General features: G+C 42.8%; 10 protein-coding genes across 10 annotated transcripts; 5 read left to right on the forward strand and 5 right to left on the reverse strand.

Moving 5' to 3' along the window:
- Positions 1-976: 976 nt before the first annotated feature.
- EAF02_008449 (uncharacterized protein) lies at positions 977-2103 on the reverse strand (the record flags this gene model as incomplete). The annotated part of the gene is made up of 4 exons (XM_038904497.1): positions 977-1133; positions 1184-1301; positions 1358-1908; positions 1985-2103. 4 exons carry the CDS (start codon positions 2101-2103, stop codon positions 977-979), a joined length of 945 nt encoding a protein of 314 aa, XP_038755554.1.
- Positions 2104-3236: 1133 nt separating this feature from the next.
- Positions 3237-4253, forward strand: EAF02_008450 (uncharacterized protein; the record flags this gene model as incomplete). Its single annotated transcript, XM_038904498.1, has 3 exons — positions 3237-3493; positions 3545-4069; positions 4124-4253. The coding sequence occupies 3 exons, from the start codon at positions 3237-3239 to the stop codon at positions 4251-4253; spliced, it is 912 nt and encodes a 303-aa protein (XP_038755555.1).
- A 634-nt stretch (positions 4254-4887) lies between these two features.
- Positions 4888-6227, reverse strand: EAF02_008451 (uncharacterized protein; the record flags this gene model as incomplete). The annotated part of the gene is made up of 3 exons (XM_038904499.1): positions 4888-6081; positions 6131-6171; positions 6221-6227. The coding sequence occupies 3 exons, from the start codon at positions 6225-6227 to the stop codon at positions 4888-4890; spliced, it is 1242 nt and encodes a 413-aa protein (XP_038755556.1).
- Positions 6228-7181: 954 nt separating this feature from the next.
- On the forward strand, positions 7182-10478 carry EAF02_008452 (uncharacterized protein). The gene is made up of 2 exons (XM_038904500.1): positions 7182-7505; positions 7557-10478. The coding sequence occupies exons 1-2, from the start codon at positions 7350-7352 to the stop codon at positions 8757-8759; spliced, it is 1359 nt and encodes a 452-aa protein (XP_038755557.1). The 5' UTR covers positions 7182-7349; the 3' UTR covers positions 8760-10478.
- Positions 9199-10201, reverse strand: EAF02_008453 (uncharacterized protein; the record flags this gene model as incomplete). Its single annotated transcript, XM_038904501.1, has 2 exons — positions 9199-9506; positions 9571-10201. 2 exons carry the CDS (start codon positions 10199-10201, stop codon positions 9199-9201), a joined length of 939 nt encoding a protein of 312 aa, XP_038755558.1.
- Positions 10479-11424: 946 nt separating the features above from the next.
- On the forward strand, positions 11425-12354 carry EAF02_008454 (uncharacterized protein; the record flags this gene model as incomplete). Its single annotated transcript, XM_038904502.1, has 1 exon — positions 11425-12354. The coding sequence occupies one exon, from the start codon at positions 11425-11427 to the stop codon at positions 12352-12354; it is 930 nt and encodes a 309-aa protein (XP_038755559.1).
- A 153-nt stretch (positions 12355-12507) lies between these two features.
- On the forward strand, positions 12508-12814 carry EAF02_008455 (uncharacterized protein; the record flags this gene model as incomplete). Its single annotated transcript, XM_038904503.1, is given in 2 exon segments — positions 12508-12549; positions 12569-12814. The coding sequence occupies 2 exon segments, from the start codon at positions 12508-12510 to the stop codon at positions 12812-12814; spliced, it is 288 nt and encodes a 95-aa protein (XP_038755560.1).
- Positions 12815-12957: 143 nt separating this feature from the next.
- Positions 12958-14330, reverse strand: EAF02_008456 (uncharacterized protein; the record flags this gene model as incomplete). The annotated part of the gene is made up of 2 exons (XM_038904504.1): positions 12958-13594; positions 13648-14330. The coding sequence occupies 2 exons, from the start codon at positions 14328-14330 to the stop codon at positions 12958-12960; spliced, it is 1320 nt and encodes a 439-aa protein (XP_038755561.1).
- A 506-nt stretch (positions 14331-14836) lies between these two features.
- Positions 14837-17422, forward strand: EAF02_008457 (uncharacterized protein; the record flags this gene model as incomplete). Its single annotated transcript, XM_038904505.1, has 4 exons — positions 14837-15270; positions 15345-16119; positions 16171-16241; positions 16306-17422. 4 exons carry the CDS (start codon positions 14837-14839, stop codon positions 17420-17422), a joined length of 2397 nt encoding a protein of 798 aa, XP_038755562.1.
- A 468-nt stretch (positions 17423-17890) lies between these two features.
- EAF02_008458 (uncharacterized protein) lies at positions 17891-18634 on the reverse strand (the record flags this gene model as incomplete). Its single annotated transcript, XM_038904506.1, has 1 exon — positions 17891-18634. One exon carries the CDS (start codon positions 18632-18634, stop codon positions 17891-17893), a length of 744 nt encoding a protein of 247 aa, XP_038755563.1.
- Between the last annotated feature and the right edge of the window lie 395 nt (positions 18635-19029).

Below are 19029 nucleotides of genomic sequence, written 5' to 3' on the forward strand. Positions count from 1 at the left end.
TTGGATGTTCATTAGGGAGTACTGCCGGCGCAATGATGTTAATGTGGTTATGAATGCCATGTTCATGAGATAGGCATTTGAGACTGTTGGCAGCTGTTATTTAAGAACGGGGACAAAGAAATGATTTTGTCACATATTGCTCTTTTATTCACTTCATTCACAGAAAGCACTAGGGCCTTCTATTTGGTTGGACGATTTTTATATAGAATTTGGGCACAAATTCAAGATCTTTGCACTCTTACATTGGATTGAATGTCCGTCTTTGGAAAATGCATGTTTGCCATTAAAGTTTAAGCTTAAGCTTGATCCACAGTCCGCGTTCTTCTCCACTGCGACTAAGTTCTAATATTGCTAGTGAAGAAAGTATCGATCCCCACGTTCTTGCCATACCCGTTCTTAGTTTAATTTTCCACTTGAGCACTTTCTCGTTTTCTTTCGCACTTCCCTACTTATAGTTTCTTGGCCTCATATCTATCTTTAATTGAGTCTTATTTTTATTTGATAACTCGATCTATTATCCTTCCTGGTATATCTTTGACGATAGATGAAAACTGCTACTTACGGAGATTGCCCAGAGCAGCAAGCCGAAGCTCCGTGTGATGCGTATTTGTGATTGACTCAAGGGGCCAAGTGAGAGAAATATTTTGAACCCAAGTTCCGAGCAAGATACTTGCATCTTTCCAGACGGCTTACGAAACCCGGCTCAGGCATTAACATTCTATGTTGTTTATGTCAATGTTCCCAAATCACGATCATAATATCCATCAAAATGATGTTGATGGTGTACAAGACGAGGGGAGTTGTAGCTGGCAAATCTTCATCCCAGTTGGTTATACTGCAGTTTTGCGAATGCAGGGAACCCGCCTGAATTCAATGACCAACGTGGGCTTTGGGATAGATAACGTCTATGAAGATAGTACACACCGCTCATTTGACTAAGACCACTTTACAACAAGATATACACTATTCTGTTTTATTACTTCCCAAAAACTAAAACAGCATATTGAAATGTCTGGTTCGAATATGCCCTTCTCGTCGCCCTCAGCGCGCCTACAAACGCTAGCCCTTCTCTTCCTTGCGAAAGAGCAAAAAGCCATAATTTTGGCTTTGTAATTAAGGACCACGATATATCCCTAACATCCTTATCAGCAAATTCACGAATAAAACTCAGACTATTGCTTACCATGTCCTCGACACCTTTTCACTAATCTCGAGTGGTTCGACCAAAAGACTTAACCCCTTCATCCCAGCTAAGCGCACGAATGCTTCTTGACTGATGAGTGGAGGAAGCATCATGCCATCTTGAAATCACCAAGATTAGCATCAAATTCATTCGTAACGTCTAAAGATATCTTACTTTCAATAGCTGTCAGGTCATCATATTGCTGCTTAGACTTCAAACCATCTTTTATACAAGAATCAACTGCAAACCAATCCGCAAGCACCAGCTTTCCTCCAATATCCAACAGCCTTGCTACGTCACTGACGAACTTTCTCTTGTCTGGAAGATGGCTTATTGCATCCGAAATCCATACACAGTCAAACGTTTTCGTGGTTTTATTCCCAAAAGTTTCTTCAATCATCTCAGCGTCTAAAGCCATGAATTTTACTTTTCCTTTCCCTAGCCTAATGAAGCCATCTTCATCCTCGTCTCCGCCATCTGCCTCTCCTATACTCACTCGTCTCGCAATCCTTATCTCTGCGTCACTTAATGCGATTCCTATCACCTCACAACCTAATTCTCGTGCTAGATATCGAGATGTACCACCGAGTCCACATCCAACATCCAGCACTTTACTTCCCGGTTCGAGCTTCGATTGGCGAACTAAGAGTTCTATTTGTTGTATTTGAGCAATTTCTTTTGTATCAGTGGGAGTGAGGAAGTATCCGTGGTGGATATGTTCGCCCCTGTTTCTGTAAGTCTGAGTGAATCTTGGAAACATTACAAAGGTATGAATATCAAAGGCGACACAAGAAGACTTACCAAAGGGAATAATAGTATTCAGCGCAGACGTCGTAATGATAAATGATCCTATCTTTCAACAATTTCGACGCTTCTTCGGGGTGTCTTTCGCCCATATTCCGACTTAATTCACCACTCATCTTCACTTTTAGAGATGCTTGAATTTTGAGCAGAACTCTGGCGTAGATAATGTCTGGTAGTTGAATAAATTTTACTAATCTCCATGTGATATCTTTGTAACATGTTATGTTGCTCACCCAGAGCAGGTTGCATGAGCGCTTAGATGTTACTCTAGGACACATTCCTTTTGACCTCATGGATTCCTAGCGGTAGGAGTATCCCAAAACTCATCCATAAGCGCTCGAGAGGCAAGAAACCTCGTCCAAACAAACTACGTGCCTATACGAATAGTCATTTGTATATGCATCATTCTGAGTGTTGTTTTTTATTATGCTATCAATGCGAACATGGAAAGTTATTACCAAAGTGTTATACTTCTATAACTAAGTGGAATCTTCGGGTTACTGCATAGTGAGCTATATAAGAGTTTGTATACCAAACTAGCGTCCTTGCGTTCTTGAAGAATGGGGTCGAGCTGAAGGATGCGAACCGCCGACCACATAGATCGTCGTCTTGCGCGGTAAAATATCCAACATATGGTCCTTGCTCAATACATTCTCATCCCAGCCGTCTTCATAGGAGATGCATACCAGACTTTCAATTCTTTGGGTTGCGCTCCGATTCAAACCTGGGAAATTTCTTGCAGGAATCGTTTTAGGGCCACAAACAGACATAATCCGCTTCCATAGAGCTTTATATTCTTGAAAATCTCTGAAGAGTTACTTTTGTGTCGATTGAAGCCTCCAGTTGTGCAATTTAGAACATTTATACCTTGCGTGGCCTTTGCATTCCTTTCGGCCATCACTTCATATCAATCGCAAATGCTGTGCAATCAATCACCGCTCCTTCAACACGATTCGGTCGACAGAATGATGATTCGTAGGCGGGAAGGGCCCAGTAACCTTTCTCCTCATCAACCAAGGGGCTGAAGTACCAGTTGGTTGAGGCTTCAATCCGACCTATAAGTTGAATGTGTACATAATTTCGCTCCCGCCAAAATGTTGGGATGGAGTAAAAAGTCCTGTGCCGCCAAGTTATGAATGAATACAAGTCATCTTCGACCCTTCATTTTGAAGTAACATTCTTTCATTATTCCATATTTACTTTCTTCAAAAAGAATTCTATTTAAATTTGTGGAAAAACGTCTGAAGTCATGTCTTATTACGCAAATTGTCTGAAAGTTTCAGATGAATGCCCCGTCTCAGCAACACCATTTGGATACGCACCATCCCTTCCAGCTAACGCTACTTTGTTGGCCATTTTCTGCATCATTACGATCGCACAGTTGATACAAGGTTTCAGATATCAGTCATGGGGATTCACAGCTACATTCATACTGGGGAGTATGTGCGAAGTAATTGGGTATGCTGGGAGAGTAATGATGGCATCTAGTCCCTGGAGTCATGTTGGGTAAGATATTCATCCGTTGAATCTATCCAGATGAGACTAACAATTATTCAGGCTTACTCTCCAAAATCTCTTTCTCACAGTTGGCCCCCTATTCTTCCTCAACGGAGTATTCCTCTGCTACACAAACATAATCGAAACCTACAGCATCACTCTCTCCCGCATCAATCCCGCCACCTACCCTCTCATCTCCACCTCCGTCACACTTCTCCCCTTTATTCTCCTCACCTCCGGATGTCTCCTCCAAAGCACTTCTGCAGTCGGCTTTACCCCACCCTTCTATCTCTCTACTGGTTCCAACATCGTCATCGCAGGCTTGAGCTTCCAATTGCTTTCGATGATTTGTTTTGGTGTTTTGCATGCAGATTATAAAATCCAAGTTCGTGCCTACCCCGAACAACTAAATGCGTATGCAGAAAACACACGCGCCTCGAGACGGTTTATGTATTTCTATATTGCACTTCCAACAACATTTTTGGCAGTCGGCATCAGTACTATCTACAAAATGGCTGTTTTGGGGCAAGGATGGGGAATGAGCTTTATGAAGAATGAGATTGGATTTATTTGCTTGGAGGGAATGTAAGTTTATTATTCTGATTTTGTGGTGTGAGGATTGTACTGACTACTTCGTAGAACTGTGGCGATTGCGGGTTACGCATTGTCGGTTGTTCATCCGGGTTACGTGTTCAGACCAACGGAGTATATTAATCATAAGAGTGCAGAGATAATTACTGATGATAAATTGGAAGAGGCTTGGAATTGAAGGTGATGAAACCGGAAATGAATAGTCTCTCTCGGGACAGTTGTATTGTATGGCAAGTTTGGAGACTCGCGAATTGTTATGGCGCTTATCGTGTGAAGGTGCGGCCTTTGAAAGACCACAGAGGTATTCAAGCAAGTGAAGGATGGCGTTATGGGCCTAATTTATTTTATTTTATGGTTTGTTCTATACCGAAGTTGATTGTATGAATATGCAGTATAACTAGAGGGAGGAATGTTTTACTTGTAAAGATTGTTTAATGCTTGCTTAATTGAGCCACCGAGGATGTGGTGAAGAGGCCATTTCAATTGAGTCGAAGTATTTTGCTGTCCTTGAAATGAAAGAATTAATTTCAAAGCAGAAGCTGGATTATATTCAACTTCAGAAGGTCGCTTACATCTCTTGAAAGGTTAATTATTGTTCTGGAAAGTTATACAAATCTGGGAAACGAAAAATTTTCAATATATCCTGAGATAGATTGTATTATTTGTGCCACGATCCGTGGTCATTGTGACTATCATTTTGGTATGTTGTATTTGCATAGAATCCCGGAACAGGTCCATTCACCAATCGGCCTGAAATTCTTTCGTCGTCGCCTTACCGACCACTCCAGCAACTCAAGTGGCCAGTGATTATATTACGAAGCTCCCATCGTGTGTCTTCCGAAGGATTCTTTTCCAGGCCCAACTTCGAGCGAGGAATTGTCTCCACTAGAATGTTCGTAAAGATTCCCCCGCCTCGCATGGTTCCACAGCAGCTCCAATGCTCTGCTTCTCATCTTCTCATCGGGACATCTTTGGTTTACGAGAAACAGACCTGTTACTAAATCGTCATCTACCCACTTGAAAACTTGGTTCTTGTTATTCGGCTCCAGAATCTCGACTCCAAACTCAAGTAGCGCAGCGCATAAAGCTGTGATCTGATGCTCACTAATTGTGATCTGTGGGAGACCAAGACGCACGCAGATTTGTTTGATCATCAACGCTGTTGAAATTTGGTGAGGTGATGATGATCGAGAACGTGAACGACTAGACTTAAAAATACAAGTGAATGCTCTCGACCATCTATCGATAGCTGCTCCATAGGCCAAGCCATCTTCTGAGTATATCGTTGGCTTTGAATTTGGACATAGACGATCAACTTCGGTTGGATGATCTCGTTCTCCTGGACATTGGTAATTGCAATCTGCGTACCAGTTTAAGACATGTCGATTGAGAATATCAAAGTAGAGGCGCGCTTGTTTGAGGGAGCTGAACTCTACAAGCATGTTTTCGAGGAACAAAGTATCCTCGAGATTTTGCAGTAATCCATGAGGTGCGAAGGGTGTTTGAGATGGCATGAATAATAAAAAGCCTTGCCCCCAACGGATGAACAGTGCAAGAAGATCGATATCGATTCCAAGTGACCATATTGAATGTGTATTTTCGAGCACATGTTGTTCTCGAACACTAGATATAATTTTGAGGCCTGATACGACGGTTTTGATAGAAGCTTCTTGACGACCTTGATACAACTCGAAAATACTGGTCAAGACACATGAGACAAGTATACTTTGTAATCTATCTGATTCCACAACTTTATTTGTGTTCCGTCTTGCCAGACGTAGAAATTTTGAATACTCTCTCAAAGCGAACAGATAATACTCAGAGGGAGCTGTATGTCGGGTGTTGTTAGATAACGGAGAATCGAAATCCACTTCCATGTTTCTCGCAAGTGAACCTAAAGCGACGACAGCATGTTTGACAAATTCCTCTTGGTGGCACAATTGAAGTACAAGTCGCTCCCAGAAATCCGTTTCGAAGTATTCTGAAAGAAGCGATGCATTTTTATTCTTGAAGAACTCAAAGTATTGATATTGAGCCTCATGGTCGAATGATTACGTTTGTTAACGTTAGAGATGTTGTAAAAGAATAACATTTCGCTATTAACTCATTAGATTTCAGGGACAAGTTATTGAATTCAAAACTCACGAGCCATTCTCGAGTTAGCTAAAATTTTTCTTTTTTGTGCTATCTTTCTGTGAAGTGTTCCATTTCTTGGACCGACAAGCGATTGATAAATACAATCTAATCCGCCCACTAGGCATTTTTGACATATAGGTTTTGACTCGTCGCATTTAACATGACGGGATCTATCCAAGACTATAACATCAAAATGTCTGCAAAATTGTGGAATAACGTGAACATGAAGTTATAGAAGTGGGACTTACTTGCATAGAATGACTGGTCAGCTATGCATAAGAGAACATCTGATTAGATTGTTGAACAGACATGATTTGCAGCCTGTCCTTGATCTAGGTACAGCAGCGATCCGCACTCTTGGTGATTTAGCCTGCAACGGTGCAGACATTATGGTTGCTATAGATGGTAACATTGTGATTTTTTTTAAAAGTCTTCTCCCCTTAATATTGAGCTGCGAAAGTAAGGTGAACATCTTAGATTCACTGCTGCTGCCTTGTTTCCCCTGCTCTTTCTGGATCTATACGTAAAGGAGCATTAAAGACTTAGCATCTCATGGGTATCAATGTCATCTCACCAATCATGACACTGGAACTGTGTAAGCCTGGGTGCACGCCGTATTTCCTTGATCGCTGGTTTGGTTTCCCTCTCGATAACATATTTGTGTACTTAGAAAATGAGCACTACATGGTTATGGAGGGAATATTGAATCTGAAGATGCCATGAAAAGCAATGAACGTAAAGAAACTGATGAAGTTACTATGATGAATAGAGTACCGGTGGGTCATTGAAGCATGCGGCGCAGTATTATGTGATGAGCACGGACCAATATAAAGGGGGTCTAGTGTATTATGCACCTACGAACTAGGTATGTATGCGAAGTATGTAAGATATTAAGAGGATACAAGACCAACCTCGGACCACCAAACACTAACACTCAATAGAGGTAATATTTGATACAAACAAGTCAGTCAATGGGAACTATTACAGGAAGATACTTGGCGGCATTACATTGTGGTCCCAATCCCAGGTTTTCCCTCAAAAATATCATTCAACCAAGACTCAAACCTTAACAGTCGTGATACACTTTCTCGTGTAGTGTTATCAAAACCGAGATACTCGAGTACTAAAGGCTTTTATAATGGCGCAAACGGAAACTTTCTCATGGATCAGTGAACGACCTCATGTATCACACCCGATCACTCCGAATCAGAAGCCCCACTCAAATTATCGCCCTCGAAAATCGCATACTAAGTCTAGGAACGGCTGCAATAACTGCAGGAAACGCAGAATAAAGGTGTGTAGTTACCTGCTATATCGTCTGTATTTTGCCTGATAGAAGAGATAGTGTGATGAAGCAAAACCAAGCTGTGGACAATGTTCAGATCGACTACTCGGGGCAGTTCAGTGTGAATATCTTGTCCTACAAAAGTCAGTCATGAGAGACCGATTGCCATCGGAACAACAGATGTCGACCGGACGGATTTGTAGCCCATCGGTCAGAGACCAAATCATTTCGTACCTGGAAAAGTCAGAGGTTCCGTGCTCGCACTTTAAAGACCCCATCTACAAACCAGGTGATGCTTCTGAATTATTGGACCACTTCACTGAAGTCACTACTCCTTGGGTTGGATCTCAATCGTTTCAGCATATCATCCAGCAGCATGGGCTAAGTATTTCTCTCAAAGCCCCTTACCTAATGCATGCTATTCTTGCTTTTTCGGCAAGCCATCTTCATTATTTACACCCAAAAGAGAAAAAGTATGGCATTGCTTTCACGTTGCATTACTCTAAATCTTTATCGTCCTACTCATCAGAGCTTCGAACGAGCTTGAATGCCAGGAATGCAGATGCAATCATCGCATCGTCTTACCTTCACACGATGCTGACTTTTAGAAATATTCAGCCAGATCTAAATACTGACACTGACGGAAGCGGTCGACTTACTTGGCTACGTGCTATGAGAGGGGTATCAATCTTGTGGAATACGAGCGATATGAATTGCCACCTCCAAGACAGTATTTTGCTAGATATGAAACACGATCCCAAATTCTTAAACGAAGGGCCTTGCAATCATGACAAGCCGAACGACGTAAATCCGTGGGCACTAGAAATATCTAGAGCGCTTCATAGGCTATTTGAAGGGGAACAGGATTCAAAGATGTTCAAGGATTCTTATGAGGGGCCCTTGAGGCACTTATGTCAACTGATACGACTCGGAACTGGCCAAGATACGATCTGCACGTTTATGTCGTTCGTGGGTGAACTCCCCGATTCCTTTGTGCAGTTACTGGATCAGAAAGACCCCAGAGCTTTGTTGATTTTATGTTATTGGAGTGCCCTATTGAGCCAAATATACTACTGGTGGGTTATGGACCCTGCAACTGCTGTGTGTAGTAGGCTTTGTGCATACTTGGATGGGATTCACGATGAGAGGATACGTAGCCTACTACATTATCCAGCCAATCAATGTGGCTATATGATGGATAGTGCACTTCCAAACATCGTCGACGCACCTCTACAAATGGATTGCCACAATATCAGTTTATGAAAAATTTGTCACCTTCAATATGGAATCTGTGTTTCCAACATTCCGAATCACTAGAAAACCATCGGAGAAGAAGGGCTTCTGATCTCTTACATTCTTCTATTGTAACGAATTTAATCGAAGTATTATATCTACATTCCCGAATCTACCAAAACAACCAACCCATTCTCCAGAGACCCACCCCTTTACGAATACTGGAATTCTCAAAAGTTTATCTATCGAAATCCCCTTTTTTACAGGATAGGCTATTGGGAAAAACCGGCGCTATTCGGAATTAGAAAAAGGAAACTCCCAAGTCTCCCCTCAGAGGGTCGATCCCGCGTCGAAGTGCAAGAAATTTACTGTTTTAAAAGAAAGAAACTGTTGGTGCAATAGAGATGAAAGAGATTAGGCAAAGCGGTGTAGAAAAGCACTTAATTTTCGAAGTTCATATGATTCATTCTCAGAATTTCGTACTTTCACCCAGACTTTCTTTCGTGTGCCCCTTTAGAAACTCCTCCACGGTAGTAGGCACCACTTCCGGGTAACGACTATTATCTGTATCACCCAATAATGTCTGTTCGTTAGACATCCAGTATTGGCCATACAAGCCAATCCAAGCCAATCCGTTCCTTGGGTTTTCTTTGAAAGCAGAAGTCATATTGTCATGAAGATCTTGGAGTGAGCCAAGTCGCTGGATATTTGGTTCAACTCCAAAGGCTTCCCGGTATACATGAGCTAATTTCTTGATGCTCTTTGAGTCTCCTCGATCTGGAAAAGAATATTAGTAAGACTTTGAACTCAAAATGATGAAACAAATATTCCATGGCCTTACATTTTACAGCCCCAACAGCTTTTGGATCCATAGAAACTGCGGCTACAAATTTCGCAGTATCTTTCATGGCAGTCATCTCCAACTGTTCATCACCTGTACCATAATATCGAAACTTGCCCTCCTCAGCATTTACAAAACCAAGCAGAGGGCTCCATACGAATTCCATGAATGCTCCGTTAAGGACATGAACACCCCTAATATTTTCCGTTCGCTCTTTCTCCTGAAGATACTGATGAATGTGTTTCGATGGATCCTTGGCGGGATAATCGCCGAGTTTGAGAGGTCGATAGTCAAAAGTATAATCAGAGGCGATGTAGCGAGAAACGTTCTCTGCAATACATGCATCGATAAGAATCTTTTGGCCATCGATCATAAGCTTGCTGTCACCGAGATAACAACATATGCATACAGATGTACCCGCTAGAGCAGTGCGAATGGTAGAGATGTCTATGGAACTGGCCTCGAAGAGTCTAACCCGAGGATTCAAATGTATGTTTTCGTCGACCTTACTAGCTGAGCGGCAAATACCATGGATTATCGCATCCGGGTGGTCTTGAAGGATAAATTTGGTGATCAAGCGAGCCATTCTGCCTGTGAAGCCAACAATCGCTATCATTGTAGTGGAAGACATTTTGTGAGGAAGAAAATGAAATGGAAGTCTGGGAGATGGTCTTTTCAAATGGTAAAATTGGATGATTGGACTAAGTTCATACATCTACTTGTAGCCTATCTTTATATAGATTTACATATGGTACTCTAGAAGGGATTCTAGACAGTAACAACGATCTCTCTGTACGAGGAGAATTCATCATACAGGCATATCAACGAATAAAATATCAATATAATAGCCATTGCCTTCAAACATCATAAACAACATGACGATAGACGTCAGCAAAGCATGACCGACCGAGTTCGAATACGTTCCGCATCCGCAATAGCGTGATCTTACAGAGTGTGGCTAGGTACTTGTTGATTTTCTCCACACGGTAAAACCACATATCTCAGGTACTACAAGAATAAGGTGAAGTGATGATAAATCATGTCAACGGTGCCACAGGTGCGGAGATGATGATGATATAAGATCCCGTTCTGCTGTGCCAAGGAGAAAAATAGAGCAATCGAATACATTCTGCATATGGCTTAGTTTTATCTTATATATGCGCTAGCCAAAAACAAAACGTGTTCGCTTCGTCTTGCTTTGAATCCCGAGTCTTTGACGCACTGTGCGCATGCAGATCATGAGGAGATGGTGGATTTAAGATTCTATTTCAAAATCTAATTCTTTTTTTCTTTTCTTTTTTCTTTTTATCTTCCATCAATGGTTTGTTTGCTACCACGCAATGCTACTGTACAAACCTACTAGATCCGAAGCATACTCTTCCCATTTTGGAATAAGGTATGAATGTGTGATTGGGTGAATCGCGAAAGTGCATAAAACATTGAACATTTCTGTTGATCTTTCCATCTGGAATCGAGAGATAAGATATAACCTTAATTCAAAAGGGTTTAGCGTAGGATCGATCGCAGGAGTTTATCCGGTAGCATATTGCCATCTCGCGCCTTCGCTCTCTAGTTACTTGCGAGTTTGGAGATTGGTAATCCTGGGCTCATCAACATGTATTTCATCGCATATGTGGTGATACCCAACCACTAGGAATTAGCTTTCAAGCTGCTGGTTGAAGTGTTCAAAAGCTCTGCGATTTCTCGATTACTGGCAAGTTAATATTCAATTCATCTTTCTTGATCGGATTCGAAACGGCTTTCATTTTTCATTGTGTGCTAGCTTCAATCATTGCAAAATTCACAGGTTTTCCCAATTGAATACCTTTATTTTACCGAAGTCATCACGATAAGATGTCAAGCTTCGTCGCCGTTGCAGGTGCAGCAGGTAATCTGGGCTCTCAAATTGCCCTTGATCTACGCAGGAGAAATGTAGCTGTCAAAGCTCTTGTACGTCCCGGCACCGCAGCATCCCGCACCCAAAAATTACAAGACGCTGGCGTCGATATAGTAGAAGTCGACATGAACGATAGTCCAGCTATCCTAAAAGCAGTCTCAGGTGCCACAACAGTCGTTTCAGCACTTCAGGGTCTCAGAGAAGTTATGCTAGGTGTTCAGGGAAGACTCCTCGAGGCCTCTGTTGCTGCGGATGTACAGCGATTTATTCCGTCTGATTTCGCTTTGGATTTCACCAAGTGCACGCCGGGATCCAACAGAAATCTCGATCTTCGTCGTGAATTTCACACCAAGCTTGATGCATCGGGAATTCGCTGGACGAGTGTGTTGAATGGTGGCTTCATGGAACTTCTCACAACTGGTCAAATGCCAGTTATCAACGACAAATGGCACCGAATTTTCTATTTTGGAAGCGTGGATCAGAAACTAGATTACACGATGATTCCAGACGTAGCTGCTTATACAGCTGCTGTAGCTGCGGATCCAAATCCAACACCAAAATTCTTACGTATTGCGGGTAGCTCGGTCAATGCAAAAGATTTGGCTGCTGTTGTCACTAAGGTCCGTGGTGAGGAGTATAAACCGATGTGGACAGGAAGTGTTGGATTCCTCCAGGTTTTTATTTCGATCCTAAAGTTCGTGATCGGGGGAGAGGAAACGCAGGTATTCCCTCCTTGGCAGGGGATGCAGTATGTGGAAAATATGGTCTCTGGAAAAGGAAAATTGGATCCTATTGATAATGATAGGTATCCGGATTTGAAGTGGACGACTATCGAGAAAGCTCTAGCAGAGGCGGATGCGGAAAAAAAGAAGAGCAAGTCACTTTGAAAGAAAGTGAAATGAGTGGGGAAAAGAGAACTGCTTAATGATATTTGCATGTTCTAGTATCGGGATTTGTTTGTGGCTTGCGACATTCATGTAATAGTTCTCCTTACCTAGTAATACAATACAAATTTGCAACTGTACATATTTATCACAACTATGTATCAGATGTCAGACCTGCAGGCCAGACTACTTTCCACGGTTATTCCTGTGGTTGTAGAAATGGGAAAAATCACCATACCAGCAACTGGAAGATCGCAAGAGCGATGAGGGATTGGAAATCAACAGAGTTTGTGAAGGTGGCCATGCATCTATTGGTAGAGTGTGGTTCCCTGATTGGGATATTACTGTAGGGCGTGGAATGGCGATGTTTGCAAGTCATAAAAAACATGGCATGCAATATTGTTTGGCTGATTCTTTAGTATGGAATAACGAGGAAATTGTTGTTCTGGCTGCCACGCAATGATTATATGTGAACCGCAGCTTTGGTCCTTAAGGAGTAGCTATCAATATATTCTCATGTGCAGCAGTCATACAATTGAAAGATATTAACCAGAGATCCAAAGCCAAAATTCACCGCTTACTCTTGCCATGCTGCTTTCCATTTGATCAAACCCGCTTCCAATGTCCTCGCTCGACCCTTGAGCAGAGATCCTTCAGTCTTTGTGCTGCCCATTCGAAGTCTGCCATTTCAAGATATATTTGACCACTAATTCTCGCCCATAAGCCCCCTGAATAATACTTGGTAATAATCATCGTATCATATTCCTTGATGGAAGTTTCTTCGATCCACTTAGCAATGTGAGGGGCATCTGAGGAACTTATTGAGAAGTGCTCAGTCTCGGATTCAGCAGAAACTTTGACGGAAGTCTGCACAATCCGTAAAGGCAAACGGACATTGACGAAACAAGACTTGTTTATGGAACCTGATTGATTCTCCAAAATTTCCGTGTGGAGAATTTCCGCCATTCTTTGACCTCCTGTCAACGCGATGGTACGACAATAAGAGCGGACTTTTTCTTCTCCACCACAGACTCCTTGTCGGAATCTCAATGCTTCAGGGATACAGATGTATGGGGTGGGGTCAATCGTTGAAACTTTTTGAAATATTTCAACAAAGTAGTTTGGTTTGGGAGAATCTTTAGCCAACTGAAAAGATTTAGATGTAGGTAGCGTGGTTCGTATGAGTTCCTGGTTTCGGATCGGTACATGTAATACAGCGCATCCACGAGGAACATAAAGCCACCTGTTCAGGGTCAATTATAGGCAAATGATACTTTGCTGGAGTTTGAGTCATACTTATAACAATTACTGACGAAAAAGTCTGGTCCAACCTGTCCTAAGTGCGAGAGATCAATGTGCCCGATTCCGTGTGCACCATCGATGAGACTTAATACACCTAGATCTTTACATACTTTCACCATCCCTTCCCAGGGGAATGTTACGCCTGGTAAAGTTACCACCGTATCAAAAATGGCTACCTTGATATTCCTCCCATTGCTGCGCAACTGTTCAACAGCACCTGAGAATTTGGAGATAATATCCTCATCTTCGATAGGATAATCAATTTCAACACGAAACATCTCCAATCCGACATGTGAGGTGTCACAGATAGATTGAAGGGTCTTCTCACATGCCCCATAGATAGTGCTGAAATAAACAACTACATCACCCGTCTCATACACGAGATTTCTTAAAATAGTATTGATGCCCGTAGTAGCGTTTGACACGAACACAACTTCGTCTGCTTCCACCCCAAGAAGAGGCGCAATGGCGCGGCGAGACTCGCCTAGAAGTTCAGGATAGGTGTATCGTAAAAATGTATCTGGGTATGATTCTATCTCGTCTTGCAACATGCGCTGATGGTCGCGCACACTTTTTGGAAATGCTCCGAACGAGCCATGGTTCAGTGGGTGATATTGTTTGTTGAAGCTAAAGTGCTTCTCTCGTGTTTTTCTCCCGAATTCTTCCGTTGCACTCATTTTTGCAATTGGATGCATTTTAATCATTATTTGATTTATCCAGAAGGCAGATGCAAACTATACGTAGGTCTCGGTAATGGTTATTGGCTGGTCCGCGATCGGTTTATATGAGACGTCCAGGACAATGAGTTGAATGCTTATTGGTTCTGCAGGCGCCCCGGATATAATGGAGGTTTCCAAATTGATTATTATTGGGTATGGTTTATGCAGGAGGTAGCTTTCTTCTCAATCTGGATTGAGATACCGGTAACTTGCATAAATACCGAGGCGATTTCTAAAAGATGCATATCATGGCCCCCAAATCAAAGTCTCGCCATCTGGTCGTCGCATAGATAGCCCAAACCCCGATTCAGACCACATTGCAACCCTATTAAACCGGTGTGACCGTAAAATACTGTACCTTGTTATCCGTGAAGAGATAATGGTTGCAATGGAATTGATCTGCCTCACTTGAAATCCCTTCTTTCTTGACATGATTCAAAGGACGAGTCAAACGGGATTTCGATATGGATCCACTGTCAGTAACTGCGAGCGTGATAGCTGTTGCTACGCTCGCAGGACAGATTGGGTCAGCCTTATCAGAACTGCGAGCGCTTTGCAAGCAATTGCCTGGTAGGCTCCACGCACTGAGCAACGAAATATCCGACATTGAAGTAGTTCTTTATCAGGTCGGTAGAGTCGTTGAAGAACGATCAAAATCCTCTGTTCAGATCTCACGAACAGACACGATATCTATTCCGAACATTTTGCAGAGGGCGGAGCTGAAATTGAAGGAGTTAAAGGCAATCATCGACCGTCTCACCGCATTAATAACCAAGAATGGAGCCATCATTTTCCAAATACGCCTTTGGCAAAAAGAACAATCCAAGATACAAAGTCTACAGGAAGAGATAAGAGAAATCAAATCTAGTTTCAATGTTATTCTCGGGGCTTCTAACTCGTATGCATAAATTCCTTCGTGGCATCTTGAAGCCGCAATGAGCAGATAGACACACAAGCTAATCTGGATCCCAGGCGGGAGATGATGCGTGTCCGTCTCGATCTCGAGACATTGTCTACAGTCACTAAACAAACTGCCCAAGCACAAAGCACTTCCTGGGAAGAGTTTCTTCGTGACATAACCTCCCACCATCAAAATGTTGAGGAGACACTCAATCACACATATCAACAGGTTGACGAGAGGATTAGTCGAGTTGAGGAAATGCTGAAGACTCAGTCAACTCAGATCCAAAACAGTCAATTTCTTCAAGTTGGCCCTTCTTACAATATGGGTCCTCCAGCGTCTCGAAGACGCTTATCTAGATCAGTCAGTAAAGAGAGACCGCCAAAGATGCCCAGTCGTCCCGAAGCCGTGGGCGTTCGGCTCACCCAATACGCGAGCATTTGTCGTGCGGGCTGTCTATGTGCATGTCACTCCCAAACAAAATCTAGCACACCTGGATTCATGGATAGCATCCTCGGTCAACTCTTCGTCGGATATACTGGAATGCCTCTTCTTAGTCAGAAATGTGATACTGCCGCATGCGAGAAATCACAATCCCCTCATATGAGCTTCGAATACTGGTTTCCCTTGGGCTTTTGTTGGTCTCAGATAATTCGTCTCCAGTTGGGATACCAATCGAATGTTGGACCACAAATGTCTCTAACCACCCTAAGGCGAGTTTCCGACTCCGCCCAGTGTGTCAGTTTTGCTTTGGAAGGTAACATTGAAGGGCTGAAAAATTTGTTCATGAGCGGAATGGCATCACCTCGTGATGTTAGTACTACTCGGGGATATTCTTTACTTCGCGTGAGTTGAAACTACGCTTGACAACCTGTTTTTACTAATTCTCAAACACAGTGGGCATTGTATGGTCAACAGTATGAGACTTGCCGGTTTTTATTGTCTGCTGGTGCCGACGCTGATTATAAGTATGCCGTTTCATTCTTTAGGCGGAGAAAGTCCCAAAGAGTTCCGGCTAATCTTCTATTCTAGACCAATATCTCTCAATGATGAATGCCCTAGTGACAAGGCTTGTGATGTTATTCTTCGTGGTGGAATATCCGAGAGGATCATTGAGATTCTGAGACTGCTGGGTGCCAGTAGTGATTTTGTGGAGAACCAAAATTTCGCCGCCATTCACAAGATAGTTCTGAGATTGTCAATGAAAGATTTGGAAGAAGAGATCCTACGAAATCCCAGTCAAATTGATGTTCCTGATGCAACGGGCCGTACTGCGCTTGAATGGGCAGCAGCTCGAGGAGATGAACGCTCAGTGATAACATTATTGAGTTATGGCGCCGATCCCAACAACATAGACCACAAACTAAACACACCCCTTACATTAGCATCGAACCAGAATCATACCGTGTGTGTTAGACTACTTCTCGAAGCTGGAGCTTATCCGGATCCTGTCCTTCCAAACGGTATCAAATTCGGCAGTCCTTTGAATTGCGCAGCGCGAAATGCTTCAGATCCTCTGTTACTTAAAACTCTACTCGATTTCAATGCAGAAATTGAAGCTAGCAATGTCGATGGCGTTACGCCACTACTACAAGTTGCCCGTGGTAACAGCGCCAGTCACGCGATGCTACTCTTGGAATATGGAGCTAACATCAACGTAACATCAAAAGCTGGTCGTACACCACTTACCACCGCCATAATACATAACAACCATAATGTCCTCCAATTACTCCTCGATCGCTGGTATGAATATAGCGAATGTCCTCGCTTAAAGGGACCCCACCTTCTTGAACTCGTGGCTCAATATGCAGATTTGGATACTGTATCCATTCTTGCTTCTACCAACCACCTGAGAATCAAATTTGACAAAAATTACGTGTTAGGGGATTTCGTCACCAGGTTACGAGAGAGATCTGGGATTACAGATAAATTACTGAGTGCTTTCGAAGATCTACTGAATGTTATTAATGAGGGTGCAGCAGAGCACAGAAGTCTAGAGAGTGCCATGGAATCGGGATTACTAGTACATGGAGAACTCGACGAGGAAGATTCGGATGAATGTTATGAAGACGCACAGGAGGTTTTGACGACCATGTCGCCTGATTTTGGATGTCCTTTTATCAGATTGGCAAAGAGAGCTACTATCTAGTACAAATTTGTGTTTTCGATTTGCATTCACTTAGAAATATTTGAGAAAGAATCTGGATGAGGTGTTAAAAAATGACCTGGTTTCTGGCAACTCTTAAATGTACGGGTTTGCTTTGGAGCGGAAATTCTGGCAAGAAAAGAGAGCCAGGTGTCAAAAAGAACATTTGTAGGGAAACACTATAGCTGCCAAGGAATAGCATTAGTTATATTGTATGCCTATTTCTAGCTATTGTAGACCTTCCTCCACGAATGAATTAATACAATTTAATAATATTTAAAGAGTGTCTTTCGTCAACTTTCAAGCTCTCTCGCCATTGGTCATCAAACCTGTATCAGGGAATTCTCTCTTCCTCTCCATTTTCTTGACTACTAGCAAAGCGGTATAACCATACCAAAACTTCAGTTACCTCCTCTCTCAACCCTCATAAACATATCCATCACATTCCCCACCAACAACAATCCCTCTCCATCATCTCGATCGAAAACCAATTTCCGTATCTAACTTATCTTCCTCCGATGCACACCCAATAGTATTATCTCCAAGCCTCCACGTATCCCCAACACTCTCCCTCACACACGCCTCAACATCCCCCATCAACTCCCTCACAACCTCATCCTCCAATGGCACTTCCCTCCTCTTCCCATCAGCCCCAAACAACATCATCCCATGCGCATACAACATAGTCTGCACCGCTTTAGTACTAATATTATCCCACGAATACAACCCTCCGGGTGCCGTATGCGGAAGATTATGAATCGCCGTGCGTGGAGGCGTCGAATACGTAGTCCTAATAACAACACTATGTGCATCCGGACCATGAAGCAGTAGCGGTTCAATCTGTGTTCCGTCGGGATTCAAATATTCCAGAGCGGCGGATATGGTATAGCGCACATTGTAGACGAGATCGCCGGGATAATATACTTCATATGGGGCGATCAGCGGCATGGCCGAATTCGACGCCATGAGATGTCTATGCCGTGTTATTCTCATCTCCATGAGGTTTTTGGGAACCCCGTTGGATCTTCCCTCGTGATCGCCAAGTCTTTGGTATATGTGTGGAAAATAGGGCCCCTCGGCAGTTTGCCAGTCGTATACTACAGTGGGCAAGTGTTGAAAATCGGTCAGAACGGCTTTGCGGTGAATGAGCTCTTGGTAGAGTTTTTCTCGGCGGCTGACGGGGGCTGTCCCGTTGACATGTACACTAGTAGGCATAGTTTTTTGTGGCTGCTGATGAGGTAGAATTAATTGTTTTCTTGAATGCGTTGCGTTAAGTCAATTCGAGATACTGAATGATGGGAATCCAAAATCGTGTTTGATATCGTTGATTGTGTACAGGAACTTGTCTCAAAATCTCTACGCATCATTTTGTTTACGCCCGTCGATTGCTGCTGAGCTTTTCAGCAAAAAAGTAGACAGCAGGAGCGCAGTAGCGTTCAAGGGGTGGGAAGTACCTTCATCAGCACTTGACCTTTCTATCCGAAACTATATCTCCTCAAGAAACGAACTATCACTCACAATGACAGATGGAACGATTGTTGTAAAACTTTATTAGATACTGAGGCATTTATCTTGTTGACCAACTTTATTACCTATATCACCTTCTCAAT

Source organism: Botrytis sinoallii (assembly GCF_014898435.1).
Source record: "Botrytis sinoallii strain Bc 23 chromosome Unknown BSIN_016, whole genome shotgun sequence".
In the NCBI taxonomy this organism is placed as follows: Eukaryota; Fungi; Ascomycota; class Leotiomycetes; order Helotiales; family Sclerotiniaceae; genus Botrytis; species Botrytis sinoallii.